The sequence below is a fragment of the Pelophylax lessonae genome (assembly GCF_965119305.1).
Source record: "Pelophylax lessonae genome assembly, chromosome: 3".
NCBI classification, from domain to species: domain Eukaryota; kingdom Metazoa; phylum Chordata; class Amphibia; order Anura; family Ranidae; genus Pelophylax; species Pelophylax lessonae.
In genome coordinates this window covers 73,711,376-73,731,008 of record NC_138770.1, presented here as the reverse complement: position 1 = coordinate 73,731,008, position 19,633 = coordinate 73,711,376, and the positions used below count along the sequence as shown (strand labels likewise).

Genomic DNA, 19,633 nt, shown 5'->3' with positions numbered 1-19,633 from the left:
GCTGGAAGACCCAAGATGTTCTATCAGGATCAAGTTTTTTAACTGTGAGAGGAAGTCAGTGCCGATCTGAATTAGAACCATTTAAACTGACCGAAGCCAAGTAAGGTGAAAGCAGAACATTAGGAGGGTGACATCACAGAGAGGATGGAACTAACAGGGTGACATAGGAACCTGCATCCTCTATCTAGGTCCTGAAGGCAGCACTTTGGAAAGGACCACCAGTGGGATCTTCAGAGCACGGTCCAGCCGGCAGCTGTGTCTTCTCCAATGTCTTATCTTCACACATATCAAAGAGATGTCTCATGGACCACGTATGAGTGTCCACCATCAGGGCGAGAAATGCCCATAAAGTTCTCCTCCATTTCATCTTTTTCCGGCCCCTTCACACTTCCGTTCAGGAAACCGTTGCAGGGTTTGTCAGCCACCAAGGGCTTCGGAAGGTTCTGTTCATCCTTTGGGGAGAAAAAAAAAAAGGATATACAAAAATAACCCGTTAGCCAAGAGAATTACTGTAAAAGCTGGTCTAGCCAAAATACTTTTTAAAAAAGCAGAACTGCAAGCAATCTACTGCACAAAATACATATCTGGTTCCTGTTTACAGACCAAAGGATTTGTATTTCTGTCCCGTGTCTATCCATGTCTGACAGGATAGCAGACCAGATTTTTCTCTGCTGCAATCAACAAATACAGGTCTTCCCCATCTTCCCGCAGCTTTTGACAGGACCGTGAAGGAGAAGCAGCAAACCGATAGGCCCATCCCTCTGTCATCCTGCTCACCCCTCTTACAAGCATGCCCCTTGCCGTGCAACATTTCTGATTGGCTCTTTGTACTGCTTCCCTTTCCTCTCTGCTGTACAGTAGATGGGATGATGTTAATACCAAAGTCAAATTGGCGTACTTACACTGCTAGTATTAAAACAAAAGAAATTCAAGCATGTATTCATGATTTCAGACCCTGATCTTGGATAGAGTAGGGAGGTAATAAAACGTCTATTGCTGTCTGTATACCCAAGACATCCACAGTCCCGGCTTGCCATGGTGACCATTGTCATTAGACAGAAGATGGGGGGGGGGGGGGGGAAACCCTAAACTTTGCCTATAAATTAGAATAACTACTCATGAATTACCGTATTTTTCGCCATATAAGACGCACCGGCATATAAGACGCACCCAATTTTAAAGGAGAAAAATCTAGAAAAAAAAAAAGATTCTGAACCAAATACTGCAGTAAAATATTTTATATCAACAGGTGAGGGTATAGGCATGGCACAGGTGATGTTTTAGGCATGGCACAGGTGATGTTTTAGGCATGGCACAGGTCGGCTTCAATCACTTACCTGCTCTCCTGGGCTGCCTGCGAGATGTCCACGGCGCTGCTCCTCTCGCCCTCTTCTGTCTTCTTTGACGGCGGCTCTCTCGGTCCGGCAGGAAGGAGATCGGGCGGTGACGGTGCGTGACTGACGCACGCACCGGCACCGCCCCCATTGCGACGTCAGGACTCAGCAGGCAAAATGTGTATTAGCCGTATAAGACGCACCAACTTTCCCCCCCCCAGTTTTGGGGAAGAAAAAGTGCGTCTTATACGGCGAAAAATACGGTAACTACACTTCCCATCATCTCATATTGTACATTATTGGGTTTGCACACTGTACACAGCGCACCCCTGAACTCTGCACTCTGTACGTAACACACCCCTGAACTCTGCACAGAATGCAGAGTTCAGGAGTGCGTTACATACAGAGTTCAGGGGTGCGTTACATACAGAGTGCAGGGTTCAGGATTGCGCTATGTACAGAATTTAGGGGTGCATTACATACGAAGTTTAATCCTGAACCCTGCACTCTGCATGTAATGAACTTTGCAGAGTTCAGGATTACTCTACGTACAGAGTGCAGAGTTCAGGGGTGCGTTATGTACAGAGTTCAGGATTGCGCTAGTATAGAATTCAGGGGTGCATTACATACGAAGTGTAATCCTGAACCCTGCACTCTGTACGTAATGCACTTTGCAGAGTTCAGGATTACGCTACGTACAGAGTTCAGGGGTGCATTACGTACAGAGTGCAGAGTTCAGGATTACGCTACGTACAGAGTGCCGAGTTCAGGGGTGCGTTACGTACAGAGTGCAGAGTTCAGGATTGCGCTACGTATAGAATTTAGGGGTGCATTACATACGAAGTGTAATCCTGAACCCTGCACTCTGTACGTAATGCACTTTGCAGAGTTCAGGATTACGCTACGTACAGAGTGCAGAGCTCAGGGGTGCGTTACCTACAGAGTGCAGGGTTCAGGAGTGCGGTATATACAGATTGCAGAGTTCAGGATTACACTACGTACAGAGTGCAATCTGTATGGCAATCCCGGGTTACAAACAAGATAGGGTCTGTAGGTTTGTTCTTAAGTTGAATTTGTATGCAAGTTGAAACAGGTATATTTTTTAAAGTGTAGCTCCAGACAAAAAAAATGTTTAAGTTTTTTTAAATAGCATAGGAAAGGGTCAACACTTCCATAACATTTGTTTTGCTGTCTTTGCCCCTATTCAGAAGATTTCCCCTCACTTTCTGTCCATGTGACATTTACATTTTGAAAAATGTTGGGTTGTTGCGGAAACAAGGATTGGTGATAAAGCTTCAGGTGGAGACACCTTCTTCCCAAGATAACTCTTACAGGATTGAATTTCCCTTCCTAGGGGTAGATTTTCTCCCACTTCCTGTTGTCTCCCTCCATTTGTAAGTAGGAGTCATTTGTAGGTCAGATGTTTGTAACCCGGGGGTATGTAACGCACTCCTGAACCCTGCACTCTGTATGTAGTGCACCTTAGATACAACCAGCCTTTTGAGGGAAGCCATACTGCTAATGCGGCCTATGATGAAATGGAGTTTGCCTCCCCTGGTCTAAAGATTTGGATCCTGTGTGAATGAGTGACAATTTGATACATTTTACTCTTAGCTTAAAGTGATTGTAAAAGTCTCTTTTTTTTTTTCTAAATAAACAAACATGTTATACTTAGGGCTCTTTCACACGGGCGATCCGATCAGATCTGCCTGTCAGTTTTTTAGGCGGATCTTATCGGATCCTCTATGCAGCTCTATGGGGCAGCGGATGTCAGCGGAGACACCTCCGCTGACACCCGCTGCCATCCGCATCCGATCCTGTGCGTGAAATTTGGACGGATGGAAACCCTATTTTTCCATCCGTTCAGTAATTGGATCTGATGAGAGCGGACAAGCGGTCTGCTCTCATCCGATCCCCCATAGAGGGCAGCGGGGGCTGAGACACCTCCCTCTCCGCTCTGCAAGCGGAGACGGAGCTGTCATCTGCCGGCTCAGCGGGGATCGCGGATCGATCCTCGCTGAGCAACACGGATCCGCCTACGGAGGCGGACCGTGTGAAAGAGCCCTTACCTGCTCTGTGCAGTTGGTTTTGCACAGAGTGGCCCGGATTCTCCTCTTCTCAGGTCCCTCCCTCCTGTTGAGTGTCCCCACAGCAAACAGCTGGCTGTGGGGGCACCTGAGCCAAGTCACAGCTCCCTGTGTCCATTCAGACAAGGAGCAGCGACCCAGCCTGCCTCCTCTTTCTCCTGATCGGCTGACTAACTGATTGACAGCAGTCGGAGCCAATTGAAATCCACGCTGCTGTCCCAGCTAATGAGGAGCAGCTGAGAAACCCCTGCAACACTGCTGGATAAAGATGGGCTCAGGTAAGTATTATGGGGGCTGCTGCACACAGGTTTTTTTTTTTTTATCTAGAATGCATAGAATGCATTAAGATAAAAAAAAACCTTCTGATTTTACAATCCCTTTAAATTTAGGATTCATTAATATGTTATTTATATAATGGATTTATGTTGTTGTCTAAATTAGCGTACATGGTCTATTTGTTTTTTCATATTAGCCCTGAAGAGCCCCCCCCCCACAATCACACAGGAACAGGGATGAGGCTGTCAATCACATGCTGTATGCTGGAGCTCCCTAGCCGTAACCATTTTTGCTCTTAGTGTCAGGAAATCTGGTCTAAAGTGACACATACAGCTAGCAGAGGAACCAGGCAGCAGAGAGAACTGACACTTCGTGATCTGGATTGACACAAGTACACACTATAGAGTGATATGCATTGTTCATATTTCATGTCAGAGGTCTGCAAACATAGCTATTGTTAGACTGGAATTCGACTTAAAGTTTCGATGTAAAGAGTAGTTCATACCAGCAGCTGCATTTTCTGTAGAATACACAGTGCTAATTACAGCACAATTCAATTTTGTTCTTTTTTTTTTTTTTTTAACTTTATTGGAATGTCACTAATTGAATTTTCTCTCATGTTAATTCAACTTGTTGCAATGTGATGCAGTGTGCTGTGCTGCAACACCCTAAAAGGATCGCACGGTCTAACTTTTATTATTATTTTATTGCATACCACCACAACACGGTAATGTGGACTGAACAAATAGGACACACCAAGGCCTTGGAACTGTTGGACATGGCCGTCCAGTGCAGCCTAACACACCTGGTGTGAATGGGATGGAAAGTTATTTACAGTAATTTATTATTATAAAAACACATGCACTGCTACCATGCAAGATTAAATATAATCTGCAAATTATTAGACCTTTAATATAACGGTCTAATGAATGTATGAAGTTGTTGTTCTAGAACAGGTGTGTCAAAAACCAGGCCCACGGCCGAATCCGGCCAGCCAGGCCTTGATGTGTGGCCCTGGTGCCCAGTTTTGCAGCTGGAACTCCATTCCATCACCTACAGCTTTCACTTGCAAAATACAGAAGCCTTCTGCATTTACAAAGGACAGCTTTGCTCAGTGACCTAACCGACCCCTGCGACAGAGGAGGGAGAGGGAGATGCCCGCAAGGCACGCCGCCTACACAAGAAGGTACTAGAACTGGGCCAGGTAGGAGAGAGATACAAAAGAAGCGCTGGGTGGGGGGGGGGGGGGGTCAGCACAACCCTGCACCCTGTAGGTAGTGAACCCTGCTCCCTGTACGTAGCGCACCCGTGAACCCTGCGCCCTGTACGTAGCGCACCCGTGAACCCTGCGCCCTGTACGTAGCGCACCCGTGAACCCTGCACGTAGCGCACCCATGAACCCTGAACACTGTAGAAAGCGCACCCATAAACCCCTGCACTCTGTACGTAGCGCACCCATGAACCCTGCACTCTGTACGTAGCGCACCCATGAACTCTGCACTCTGTACGTAGCGCACCCTAAATAAACCAGCCCTTTGAGGGCAACCACACTGCTGATGCGGTCCATGAAGAAATTTAGTTTGACAGCCCTGTTCTTGAACATACATTTTTAAAACAAAAAGAAAAAAAAATGAGGAAGAAGGAAGAGGAAGAGGAAGAGGAAGAAGGGAGAGGAAGAGGAAGAGGAAGAGGAAGAGGAAGAGGAAGAAGAGGAAGAAGAAGAAGAAGAAGAAGGGCGGGGGTTTATGCAACCCTCCAAGCATAAAATCACAGTTTCAGCATTATGGAGAGCTCTGTCTAGAACATTTGCTGGCCATAACTATACAAGTTCTATACCTTCACCCACGTTCATTATATCACAAATTTGGCAAATTACTTGCGAATCTGCATTATAAGCGCCAGTGAATGTGTTGAAGAACGTTTTTAAATAGGTTTATGCTGTTCCTAGAGCAGGTGTGAGGATTGTTTCATAGCCTACTAACCTACTGATGACCTCATTCCAAAGACGACATGATATCATTGTGGGAGTAACCCAAATGGCTGCAAATCTGTACCTAAACTGTACAGAGGGGCAAAAAAACCCCAAAAAACTCATTCCATGTATACAATCCTTTGGGCCAGGTCTTATTTAGGTAAGACAAGCTGGACATAGACAATACAATGTACCTTCAACAGTCTCATCTCTTGGTGCTCCCCTACCTCTGGTATGTGAGGCACCCCAAACCGCAGTCTCTCCTTGTATCTCTCCGGCAGGAAGAAGAGCAGCTTCGGGAGGACGAGGTACACTGTGCGAGGGTTCACATCCTTCCCCTTCATGGGGCCTGAAAACACACAAATCAATGTTCAGTAACGAAACCTTGAGCTCCATCACAGTTGCTAACCATGAAGCATGCACAAAGCAAGATTATCTTAACTGTTCATGCAGATACTGCTGGCCAGACATTCTTTCTATCCTACAATCAGCTTCCCTGCACAGATTCCCACAGGAAAGCCTTATTTTGAGTCCATTCAAGGTTCTCATTTTTAACTGAAGCCCTGATAAAAGGGGCAGTGCCTTTGACCTCCGAAAAACATTGGCTGTGGCATTTAGCACAACAATAAAATAATCTTATCATTTGGTCTGGGACTCCTTCCATTTATACACATTTTCTGGTAACCTGCTGGGATTACCCACTGGAGGGTAGCCTTGTCTGTCATGAGGCCATAGCCCAATACACTTCTAAAAGAGCGCTCAGAACTCACTCATCACCTACCCAAAGCTGATGGTACAGCCTTATATTAGAAAAGAGTCAATGTGGTCACCAGCTTTAAAAAGAACAGTCTTTATTAAATATCTGTGTGATAGAACAGCGAGGGACATTAACTGCAAGAGCTGCACTGATTATCCGAGGTCACCGGTTGATTGAGAGCCTCTTTCTCCCTCAATATCACCTTAGAACTACCAATTGGAGCATCCAAGGTTACAGCATAAGTCGGGGGAATCCAAGACCTACTTTTTGAACCCTATGTGACCCATTTACTGGGTATCAGGACAATATCCCCCCGGAAAACATCCCCCCCCGGGACAACATCCCCCCGGCAATGTCCCCGGGACATAGGGGGGATATTGTCTAGGGGGATATTGTCCAGGGAAGATATTGTCCGGGGGGGGATATTTTCCTAGAATCCATTTACTGTATGGTAGTTTGGGTCTACAGTATCTGGTGAGTGCTTATTTAATTTACCTTTGATGGTGTTGGGATCTGGCAACTACTGTGACCACACACATCACCTTGGATATTTCTTTCACCTTTACACATGGGATTTATTTTTTTTAGTATTCACCTTTTATCATTTATTTGAAAATTTTCAGTGGACCTTTGTGGTTTATTCCCTGTTTTAGCGCTGCACTTTATTTATATTTTCTATAGAACAGCGTGTGCCAGGAGATGTGAAAGTTGGATTGGCAATCTTCACCCTTGCGCTAGTGTGAAAATAATCCCGGGGCCGGAGATGCGTGCAAAGGAAGTCACTGAGTGGTAATGCCAGGAGGTTTGGAACTTAATCTATTATTGACACAACAATGCGTTTCGAGGCTTGATGCCTGCATGTGTGAAACGCGTTGTCATAGCAAAAGTAGATTGTTTGAGTTCCAAGTTGCTTTGATTTCTGCCTAGTGGCTTTCCTGCAGTGTTCAGCGGTGGCCTGGTGATATCACACCAGATGCCTCACTTTCGGTGCGTACGGCTCCGGCCCCTGAATTGTTTCCACAATAGAGCAAGGGTGAGGATTGCCGATCCACCTTATACATCTCCTAGCACACGGTTCCATCACTGCCAGCATAGACCCCTACAAGTAAGGAAAGCAGCTTGGATTGCACAAATGTGACCATTACCTATTGCTTTTAATCTGGATACTTTTTACATCTGCTTAACTGACTGATGCTGTTGTGACTCATATTTTTCAATTGTCACACAGATTTTTAACAGACTGAATTTTTTAAGTTGGTGACCAGAATGACTATTCTAACACAGTATAAGGCTGTGGTTATAGTGCTGAACTGTTTAGTGTTATTATAATACCACAATTTATTTGCGGGAATCCCTATAAATAATCATCACTTTATTAAGAGAGATACAATAAACGTGCAAAAGGCTATCATAAGATATCCTTCAAAGTGCACTGTGCATTAGTGTAAAATTGCAGAAAAACAAACTCGTATTGCACAAACTGATGATAAACATACAAAAATTGTGATTTTGCATGCATAGACAAAGTCCATAATGTATATCGGAGGGATCTCCCTTCACCATAAAGCAGAAAGTTTGTGTGTGAATTATTCTTATCTTCATCCAAAGTGTCACCACTGTGCTTACTAGCCTCTCACCCCAATTATGCTTGAACAAGCATAAAGTATTAAATAGCCAATTAAACTGCTATAAGTCTTGTTCACCGCTAGATGTCCTCTGTATTTATATACTTTCCCAATGCTTAGCCAGCATTCATGGATGATTAATAATCTTCGGGGTTTCCACAGATCCTCTCGCCATTTATAAAGTGGGGATATATGAAGAATATGCCCATAGTGTAGTACGTAGAAAAAAGCTGCTAAAAAAACTTCTATAAAGAACAGAGTATTCAGCATTTGTTTGTGAGCGCTGTGCTAGTTCCGGTAACCTCAGTTTACTCCATACGAGTTACGTCACGACCACATGACTTCTTCAGGGGATAACGGAAGATACGATTGGTCACCTTTTATAGTCTATCTTATTGGTAGAAGCGTTGGTCATTTTAAAGAAGCCAGATGTGAGACTGATAAGATCTATGCGGATGCCATTTTCCCATAGCAAAACAGGGAAGCTACATAGAATAATTCATTAATCAATTTAATTCTCCATAATTTGACAGCTCATAACCCATGTAGGCTTATTCAAAAGCTCTATAATTATGTATCACGATCAAAGCTTAAAATGGTTATAGCATTGAAAATACCGGGAGACACGTGGATTATTAAATACATTAACCGGTATGCTATATACCTTACACAAGCAATCACGATCACTAATAATGATAAACGTCTAAAAGTAGACAAAAACTCCTCTCTATATTTAAAACAACGGTGTTAAAAAGAGAAAAATAATAATAAAAAATATATAAAAAAAAAAAAAAAAAAAAAAAAAAAAAGAAGAGAGAAAAATAATAATATAGTCACTAATATTAAAAGTCAATTAGTGACTTTTAAGTTTACCATCCTATTTAAACATTCAACTCATCATTCTCTCTGATATTGTTTTATCTTAAATTTTCAGATTAGGACCCCTCTACACTTAACATTCAGACAATCACTAATATATTAGAAGGTAAATATGCTCTATAGGAGAAAAGTTAAGTCATTCCCTACAGACAGACATTCCCCATAGTTCCCTCTGTAGGTTGCTCAGAATACCCTCCTATTCCTCATGAGGAGTTCTACTTTATTTTGAAGTAGTATTTAGGTACTGCTTATTTATTGTCCCTATATCAGTGAGGGGCTTTACTGCAGATCAGGTGAATTAAATACATTCATAGTGGTCATCTCCATTTTTATTTTATGTTATTTTATTTTGTATTTTTTTTTCTCTTTTAACACCGTTTTAAATATAGAGAGGAGTTTTTGTCTACTTTAGATGTTGTTTATCATCATTCTTGATTGTGATTGCTTGTGTAAGGTATATAGCATACCGGTTAATATATTTAATTATCAACGTCTCTACCGGTATTTTCGATACTATAACCATTTAAGTTTTGATCGTGATCCATAATTATAGCGCTTTTGAATAAGCCTACATGGGTTACGAGCTGCCAAATTATGGAGACATAAATAGACACAGTTAATGGATTATTCTATGTAGACTCCCTGTTTGGCTATGGGAAAATGGTGTCAGTATAGATCTTATCAGTCTCGCATCTGGCTTCTTTAAAAATGGCCGACACTTCTACCAATAAGACTATAAAAAGGTGGCCAACAGTATCCTCTTATCCCCTGAAGAAGTCACATGGTTGTGACGTAACGCGCAGGGAGTAAACGGAGGTTACCGGAAGTGACGCAAATACCGGAATGAGCACGGCGCTCACAAACAAATGCTGGATACTCTGTTCTTATATACGTTTTTAGCAGCTTTTTTCTTAATAAATCGTTTACATACTACACTATGAGCGTATTCTTCATATATCCCCCCTTTAAAACTGGCAAGAGGATCTGTGGAAACCCCCAAGATTATTATTCATCCACGAATGCTGGCTAAGGCCCCATACACACAGGGCGTCAGAAAAACGAGCTGCAGAACTACTTCAATGCCAGGAAAAAGCAGCTGTAAAAACGTGCTATTAGTAGCTTTTTCCAGTGGCGTTACTGCATGTTTGGCCACGTTGCTTTTAGCAGCGTTCTTTCTGCCTCCATTCAAAATCAATGGTTCCCTATGGGAGCCTATTGATTTGAATGGAAGGCGCATCACAAGTCGGATCAGGATGATCCGACTTGTGGTGTGATGTGCTCTGAGAATCTTAAGGGGGAACTCCACGCCAAAATGGGGGAAAAAACGGTGTGGGGGTCCCCCCCCCAGGTTCCAAATTAGGGCCTTCGGGTCTGGTATGGTTGAGGGGAGCCCCACGACAAAAAAACGGCGTGGGGTCCCTCCCATAATCCATACCAAACCCTTATCCGAGCATGCAGCCCGGCAGGCCAGGAAAGGGGAGGGGACGAGTGAGCGCCCCCACCCCCCCAAACCATTCCAGGCCACACGTCCTCAACATGGGGGGGTTGGGTGCTTTGGGGCAGGGGGGGCTCTGCACCCCCCCACCCCAAAGCACTTTGCCCCCATGTTGATGAGGACAAGGGCCTCTTCCCCGACAACCCTGGCCGGTGGTTGTGGGGGGTCTGCGGGCAGGGGGCTTATCGGAATCTGGAAGCCCCCTTTAACAAGAGGGCCCCCCAGATCCCGGACCCCCTCCCTATGTGAATGGGTATGGGGTACATTGTACCCCTACCCATTCACCACATAAAAGGCAGTGTATGTAAATAATGACAGGAGACGTTTTGAAAAGTTTATTAAAAATCTTCATCCGGTCTTCTCCGCTCTGGTCTTCTCCTCTAAGACCTAGCCCCTGACACTAGACTTGTCAGTCGTAAGCAGCCTCACCCAAGCCAGTGGGCTCTTCAAAAGTTTTTGCCCTCTTACTTTGTTTAAACTCATATCAAAGTCCCAGCACCTCTTGGGTAGCTTTTTTCCCCCCCATTGGTTAGAAGCTGGAGACAGTTTATCACATGGTCCACTGGAAGACTGAAGTTATATGTACAGAAGGTAGGCTAAGGAATAGTTATATTGGTTCCTTACCGGTCAGCAGGCTGACGATGATGCCAACAATGACAACCGTGGTGGAGTTGTGAGCGCTGTACCACATGTAGGACAAGCTGTAGAACTTCTGCAAACCGGTAACACTGGAAGGATAAAGAAAAAAGGGAAAGAGCCGTGAGCCTGCTGTCTGGTCAGGTGGGACTGGCGGAGTCAAGATTACGGTGTTAAAGAAGACCTGTGAGGATATAAACATGGCAAGCAGGGCAGCCATCAGAAATTTTGGGGCCCCTTACACAGCTTTAGGTTTGGGCCCCTCTGGGCCTGACCACCAACATTCCAAAGGGCCCGCCCTCTGGCCATCCCACTGAATCACCTACTGGCCATCCCACCAAGTCCTTCAGTGCACCCACTTCTATTTTAACACTCTTATAACTTAATAAATTCAAATGAATCCAATCCATCAAAGAGACATCCCCATATATTTAGCAAAGGGACATCCCAATCCAAAAAAGAGATGGCATCATATATTTAGCAAAGAGACATCCCAATCAAGTAAAGAGACAGCCTCATATATTCAGCAAAGAGATATCCCTATCCAGCAAAAAACAGCCTCATATATTCAGCAAAGAGACATCCCAATCAAGTAAAGAGATGGCCTCATAAATTCAGCCAGGAGATATCCCAATCCAGCAAAGAGACGGCCTCATATATTTAGCAAATAAAAATCCCAATCCAGTAAAGAGCTGGCCTTATATATTCAGCAAAGACACACCCAAATTCTGTGAAGAGACAACCTCATATATTCAGCTAATAGAGATCCCAATCCAGCAAAGAAACAGCCTCCTATTTTCAGCAAAGAGAAAGCGCAATCCAGCAGGGAGACATCCCTTCAGCTGCATCGGCTTACTCTGCAGCCGCTATGTTTCAGCAATTGCTAGTTACTACAGCTGCAACTACTCGGTCTCCTTCGTAGGGGCCTGGGCAGCTGGGCCCCTTACATGTGTATGGGCTGTCCCCCCCTGATGGCTGCCCTGATGGCAAGTGCCATGTTTGGTAAAGGTGCATGTTCCACAGTGTGCTATTTGTAATCCTTGCTTTCCTATACTTTGTAAACCACTCCCCACAAATAAGTACACGGGTTCCATTGAGGCAAAGCTTCAGCATGGCCCTCACAGTGTATACGCTTGCTTACCACCTTAAAGTGGTTGAACAGTGCCTTGAAAAAGTATTCACACCCCTTGAAATTTTCCACATTTTATCATGTTACAACCAAAAACGTAAAATGTATTTTATTGGTATTTTATGTAATAGACCAACACAAAGTGGCACATAATAAATGGTTTTCACATTTTTTTACAAATAAATATGTAAAAAGTGGCGTGCATTTGTAATAAGCCCCCGAGTCAATATTTTGTAGAACCATTTTTCACTGCAATTAAAGCTGCAAGTCTTTTTGGGGATGTCTCTACCAGCTTGGCACATCTAGAGAGGGACATTATTGCCCATTCTGCTTTGCAAAATAGCTCAAGCTCTGTCAGATTGGATGGAGAGCGTCTGAGAACAGAAATTGTCAAGTCTTACCACAGATTCTCAATTGGATTTAGATCTGGACTTTGACTGGGCCATTCTAACACATGAATGTGCTTTGATGTAAACACTTCCATTGTAGCTCTGGCTGTATTGTTTCGGGTCATTGTCCTGCAGGAAGGTGAACCTCCACCCCAATCTCAAGTCTTTTGCAGACTTTAACAGGCTAAGATTGCCCTGTATTTGGCTCCATCCATCTTTCCATCAACTCTGACCAGCTTCCCTGTGCCTGCTGACGAAAAGGATACCCACAGCCTGTCACTCAAGCAGTGTGCACCTCTGGGGTCTGCAGTTTATACTGGTCATCAACTTTCAGATTTCTTAGTGGAACTAAAGGCACAAATAGTCACCTAGGCTCCTAAATAGGGATCAACAGATATAGTTATTTAATTGCCGATACCGATATTTTGGTCATTGCATATCGTATCGGCCATTTAAAATTTTTAAATTTTTTTTTTTTTACTTGACAGGTACTCTTGTGGAGGGATCTGGGGGTCTAAAAGACCCCAAGCCCCTCCTCTGCACTTAAAAGCATTCAAAACGCCAAATTTGGCTGTTTTGAATGCTGTCATTTATTTTAATTTGGCGCTGAGTACCCAGAAGTGGTGTCATGACATCACTTCTGGGTTTTTACATGGAGACCCGATCACAGCCGAATGCGGCTTTGATCGGGTCTTTGGCGGCCATGCAGGTAGGTTGCCCGGGTCTCTTGGTGGGGCGGGAGTCCCTGGAGAGCCGCGGAAGGCGGCGGGAGGGGGAACATCCCCTCCCGCTCCTTGTAATGAAAGCCGCGCAGCTTCTCAGCCACATCGGTCGTCATTATAAGACAGCCGACCGTCGGCTATGGATGCCGGTACCAGGGTGATGCCTCTAGCTGCAGGCACTTTCCCAAAATATCGGCAATATCCGGGGCCGATTCAGATACATCGGCTTTGCCGATAATCGGTCGATCCCTACTCCTAACACTCCGACATGTGTGAAGGCCCTTGCAGAAATTCTATGGGGGAGAGTTGTTTTTTCAAAGCGATTTCTCAGCATAAGTAAGTATGGGGAAATGGATGAATGAGTTTGCTTTTAATATGAAAAATTAATTAAATAGCATTTTCAGTTTGCACTGCTCCAACACAGTTCCGTTCGGAGGCTGAGAGCTATAGAAGGGACTTTTTTTTTTATGTAAATAATACATACTTAAACATATGTATGGCATTTTTTATTTTTTTTTTGCCGGGGGGGGGGGGGGAACACTAAAAGCAGTGACATTTCCCCTCATTCTTGTAGGATTCTTCCTCTCCAAGCAAATGGTCCCCCAAAGCCACTTCTCCTTGCAGCTCCACTCGGATGTCGTCACGTAGAATGTAGGACCAGCAGACCTGCATTGCAAATGGGGATGCTGACAACCTAGAGCAGGGATCTTCAAACTACGGCCCTCCAGCTGTTGAGGAACTACACATCCCATGAGGCATTGTAAAACTCTGCCATTCACATACATGACTAGGCATGATGGGAGTTGTAGTTCCTGAACAACTGGAGGGCCATAGTTTGGAGACCCCTGACCTAGAGCATCAGAGGGAGAAGAACATGGGCCGTCGGAGTGAGGAAATAAGTGAGGGCAAGAATAGCTGCTTTTTAATATTCCACTTCACTAGAATGGGTTTTTAACTCTTGCAGCTCAGGGACAGCCCAGCTACAAGTGTACCTTTAAATTTTCCCTTGAGTTCAGCATTACAGTGCTTTTATTAAAAAAAATATATTTAATGATGTTTTAATGAATACAGAGCTGGGGTTCAGCTTTAACCACTTAAACGGCCTGGTCATTAAGGAGGTAAGACTTTCCGGTCATTTTTTGCAATACGACACTGTGTAAATTGAACTGACAAATTGCGTGGTCGTGCGACGCTGTACCCAAATAAAATTGATGTCCTTTTTTTTACCACAAATCAAGCTTTCTTTTGGTGATATTTGATCACCTCTGCGATTTAAATTTTTTGCTCTGGAAAAAAAAAAAAAAAAAAACAATATTTGTTTTCTTTCTGCTATAAAACATTCCCAATAAATTTTTTTTTAAAAAATCGAATTTTTTTTTCATCAATTTAGGCCAATATGTAATTTGCTACATATTTTTGGTAAAAAAAATCCCAATAAGCGCACATTGATTGGTTTTAGTCTACAAACTAGGGGAAATATTTATGTCATTTTTATTTTTACTAGTAATGGCGGTGTTCAGCGATTGGACTTTTGACACCACTACAGTAATCAGTGCTAAAAATATACACGGTTACGGTACTAATGACACTGGCATAGAAGGGGTTAACACCAGGGGCGATCCAAGGGTCAAGTGTGTCCCTAGGGGGTGCTTTCTAACTGTGCGGGGGATGGACTTGCTGGAGGAACACAGAGACCTGTGTTCCTAAATAAGAGGAACACAGGATCCCTGTGTTCATTACTGACTGAACAGTGGTGTGCCAGGCTTACTTCAGCAGACCTCCGTTCTGTCTCTATGGGGATTGATCGTGGGTGCCCAGCAAACTTTGCGTCCGCTGGACCCGCTGATTGGCTCCCACTTTAGCCAATTGGCGCATGCACCCACACTAACTGCTACACAAAACGATGTACAAGTACGTGGTTTCGCGTAACAGCCAACCTGCCGCAGTATAACTACGCCACCTGGTCGGCAAGAGGTTAAAGTGGTTCTAAAGGCAGAAATTTTTTTTTATCTTTGTGCATTCTCTGCATGAGGGTAAAAAACCTTCTGCAAGCAGCTCTCACCACGCACCCCTATTTATACTTACCTGAGCCCGATCTTGATCCAGCAATGAGTCAAACACACACAGAGCGGGGCTTGGGAGCGAGCACACACTAGTGTCCCCAGAACAAATGGCTTGCTATGGGGCCACTCGGCAGGCGGAGCCAGGAGCTTTGGCGGGGAACCCAAGAAGAGGAGGATCTGGGCTGCTCTGGGTATAACCATTGCACAGAGCACGCAAGTATACCACGTATGGTTTAAAAAAAAAAAAAATATTCAATACAAATTTATGCAAAACCATTATATGTCTCCCCCCCCAGAGTAATTAGACAGCCTGGTATAGCTATAATTTTGCAATAAATATGTAGAATGTGACTGACCTTTTTGTAGCGTTTCCAGAGGTCAGCAAGGTGGTCATAACAGCGGTAGTGAAGTTCCCCAACTCCGGCGGACTGGTGACATTGAGTAAAGGGGAAGTAGCAGCAGCCGGCAATCTGCTGACAAAACTACCCAGGCCAATCCAAAATGCCACAATTAGCCCGGCAATCAGACCACTGATGGCTCCCTGAGTGAAGGAGAGGGTACATTGGGAAAGAATGAGAGAAAATGGAATTATACAAAGTGGAGCAAAAATAACACTGACCTGCCAGTAACGACCCAATGTATAGGTATAGCCCTAAACCTAAAACATCACAATAACAATTCTGGAAACAGGATCTCTCCACAGAACGAAAAAAAAACCAAGATAACCCATTTCATTTTAAGAACAAAAATGTAACATATTGCAGCTTTCAAGTCCTTAGATGTGGACGTGGCTGCACGGATTTTTTATTTTTTTTTCCCCTAGTGATCCGGCCAGTAACACTTCCTGTCCTAAGGTGACAACGCTCACAATACATCTATGGAAGAAGAGCGTTGTCACACCAGGCTGCTTGTTCCCGTTTTGGACTGCAGACTCCTTCCAAGACTAAATCTAAGGGACAAAATGTTTTTGCCTAGAGCTTAGCTATAATTTAATATTAAAACAGCAATACTTACTTTTTGTGCCAGAGCTCCTCCACATTCTAAGCAGTGATGGCAAACCTTGGCAACCCAGATGTTTTGGGAACGACATTGCTCATGATGCTCAACTGCACTGCAGAGTGCATGAGCATCATGGTAAATGTAGTTCCAAAACATCTGGGGTGTCAAGGTTCGCCATCACTGTTCCAAGGGCTCCTCGCTATCATAGCCATTAACTCCCAACACTACCTATACCTGACCCCAACATCAACCCATTTTCTTCATCCAAACTAACCCCTTTGCTTCCACATTCACAACAGGTTCCTTCCTATACTGTAATCCCTGCCCTTAAAAACAATATTAACTGTAACTGACCCTCAATACCAACCCCTGTCTCATTAACTGACCCCTTTCCTTCCACACTCACATTGGGCCCCTTGCTGTAATCCCTGCTCTTAACCACACCACTAGTTGTAACTGAACCCAACACCAATCCCTTCCTCAAAGGATGGAGCCCATTGCTTCTATACGCATGTTGGGTCCCTTGCTATAATCCCTTACAGTGGATGTAAACCCCATTCATAAAATATCTGACCTGGGCACATATCTGTAGTGTTTACTGATCTCTCACCAAAGCCCTAAGTCTCGTATCTTTTTCCTGCTCCATTCCTCTGTTATCAGCATAACCTCTGACAAGTTCTTCCGACACTGGAGATAAAAGCAGCTGGAAATTTGTAGGTGGGTGCATAGAGATAGTTTAGCAGAGAGCTGGTCTATTCACAGCACAGCTCTGCATGTTCCTTCCTTCCTCTGCCTATGTAAAGTGAGGGTGTGTGCCTTTCCTCCAATCAGCTGTCACACAGTGTATGCCAAGACTCCACACCCAGTGCTGGAACAGGAAGAAGAAATTCCAACACGATGTTCACTTTCTAAACAGTGTAGAAAGCTGAAGACCGCAGATATACAAATAAAACTTATGTAGGGAGTTTTTTTTTAAATCTCTGTATCATCTGAGGCTGTTCACTTCACTGGGTATATGTGAGGGTTCACACCCACTTTAACACCACAACTACCTGCAACTAAAACCAACACCAGCCACTTCATGATATAAACTGACCCCCTTGATTGCATACTTACATGGGGTCCCTCGCTATAACCTAAAAACCCTACCGTACCCAACACCAACCCTTTCCCCCTTCTATCTGTAGTATGTTCCTCTGCACAAAGACTCATTCCTTTGACAAAAGTCCAAAAAAAAACTGTAGCTGCTGTATTTTAATAGAAGTACACTTACCTGCCCCTGGATCCAGCGCTGTCCTCACCCAAGCTGATTCTTCAATCGATTTTTTCGGGTGCGGGTGTCGGCATCTTCACTAAGGAAAAAGCTTCCAACTGCACATGTGCGAGCCACACTGCACTTTGTGATTGGTCCAGCAGTCTTCTGGGACATGTGATGTGTCCCAGAAGGCTGCGGGGAAGGGGGCTCAAACCTCCTCTCAGATTGACATGGTGATCTGACCTGAGATGGGGAGGCAGGTACCTGTCAAAATCCAGTACCTGCACTCCCCCCAAAAAAAATAAACTAGCAAATGTAAGGGAGGGAGAGCAGAACTTCCCATTTTGGGTGAAGTGCCACTATAAATCGGTTAAATGGGTGAATTAGTGAGACTCTGAATCAAGCCGCGGTCAACTAGGCTCCCTTACATTTTAAAGCAGTACTTTACCACAACCAAATTTACCAACCACCCCCAAAACCCCCATTCTGTACCATGATTTAAAAAAATAAATAAATCAGTGCATGGGCAGATGCTCCACCAGTCTCTTCCAGGCATCTGGGCTCTGGCAGAGACTGATGCGTGCGTACAAATTACGCCAGCTTCTGGTGAAAAGACACTGTAGTTCCCGGTGGCATTTGTGTGCATAAGCAACATCTGCCTTGCATGCACATAAACTAGAGCTTACTAAACACATCGCCTCCTGGGATAGCTGTGACTAAAGCCTGCCACAGATGATTCGAATCTTGGACGGTTCAGTGGGAAACGGCCGAGATTCGAACCACGTATATGCAGGCTGAATGCTCCCAAGTTGAACAACCCAAGATGAACTTGGGTACAACCAACCAGCCGGATTTTACATGCGATTATCACTAGCAACGGTTATAGCCGCTAGCAACGAATTTCGGCCAATTCTCTCACAGTCCGTGTTGACAGGGGAATCCCTCTGGCCAAGCACTGCGTTCTCACGGCGGGGACGGCTTCCCCCACCCTTCTGCTGGAGGAACAAAATTGCTTGGCCGGAGGGATTCCCCTGTCAACACGGACTGTGTTGATGAGAGAATTGGCCGAAATTCTTTCCCTAGAGTTTTGAGATACCAAACCAGTCATGGAGAGGGGTGGGTTGGGGGAAGTTTGGGCTGCTCCCTCCCACCTGCCTCCTATCCATCCATTAGCCATGTGCTCCCAGAGTGGAGACACTCAAATTTAAAAGTGTTAGGACTGCAGATAAAACAGGGTGCCATGTCATGGCTATGCATCTTACATATGCCTTTGCAAATGTGTATCAACTAAACCCCTGTTCTTTATATCGAGACAGGTCTACTTGGTTGGTGGCAGACTGGAGAGTGAGTACATCAGACTGGGGGCTGGCTGGCTTCCATGCACCTCTTTTAATCCTTTTCAATTTGTTTTTTCCGATACAGGGATGGAGACGCTGGGCATACCTGCCGGTGTCTCATTTAAAGTCCCACATAGCCCACATTGTTGAAATTCTTTCCTGCAACCTGTGGTTGCAGGAACTAAAATCTCTCTGGCCTTAGGAGGAAGGAGAGCCCTGTTTTAGGCAGGAAACACAGAAGTAAAGGAAAATACCCCCCCCCCCCAAAAAAAAAAAAAAAAGAAAAAAATGCTAAAAATGAACATTGTTAGCATTTGTGGAAGGGACAAAGTAAGACAATGTTGTCGAGGTGAGTGGAGTTCCACTTTAAGAGGGTCTGTAGCAGCAGTTACATTTCCAACCTTGAAAAGCCCCCTCAAAAACTGGAAAGATCTGTAGTGCTATATTAGAAAGGCATGCCACGCAGGTACAAGAGAAACCTGTCAAAGTAAGACCATACTCACGATAGCATTGGTAAACGGAAAGAAAAGTCCAAGCGAGAAGAGACCAAGGAGGGGGCCTCCAACAATGCCGAAAATACTCAGCGCTGCCTGTAGAGAGGAAAAAAAAAATTAAAAATTAAAATAGAGATGTCTTCAAGTGCACCTAGACTCAGGCAAGTCTATACTTCCAACAGTG

At 44.4% G+C, this 19,633-nt stretch overlaps 1 protein-coding gene across 2 annotated transcripts in view; it reads right to left on the bottom strand.

Moving 5' to 3' along the window:
• Nucleotides 1-227: 227 nt before the first annotated feature.
• SLC5A6 (solute carrier family 5 member 6) overlaps nt 228-19,633 on the bottom strand; it is a 98,006-nt gene continuing 78,600 nt past the window's right edge. Inside the window, exons 11-15 of one of the 2 annotated variants that reach the window (XM_082251769.1) lie at nt 19,459-19,545; nt 15,721-15,905; nt 11,050-11,153; nt 5,864-6,018; nt 228-452 (exon numbers count right to left, since the gene is read on the bottom strand). In XM_082251769.1, the coding sequence (XP_082107895.1) occupies nt 288-452; nt 5,864-6,018; nt 11,050-11,153; nt 15,721-15,905; nt 19,459-19,545 (696 nt within the window). In that variant the 3' untranslated portion in view covers nt 228-287. The remainder of the gene's footprint in view (nt 453-5,863; nt 6,019-11,049; nt 11,154-15,720; nt 15,906-19,458; nt 19,546-19,633) is intronic. The other variant, XM_082251770.1, reaches the window with a different exon arrangement.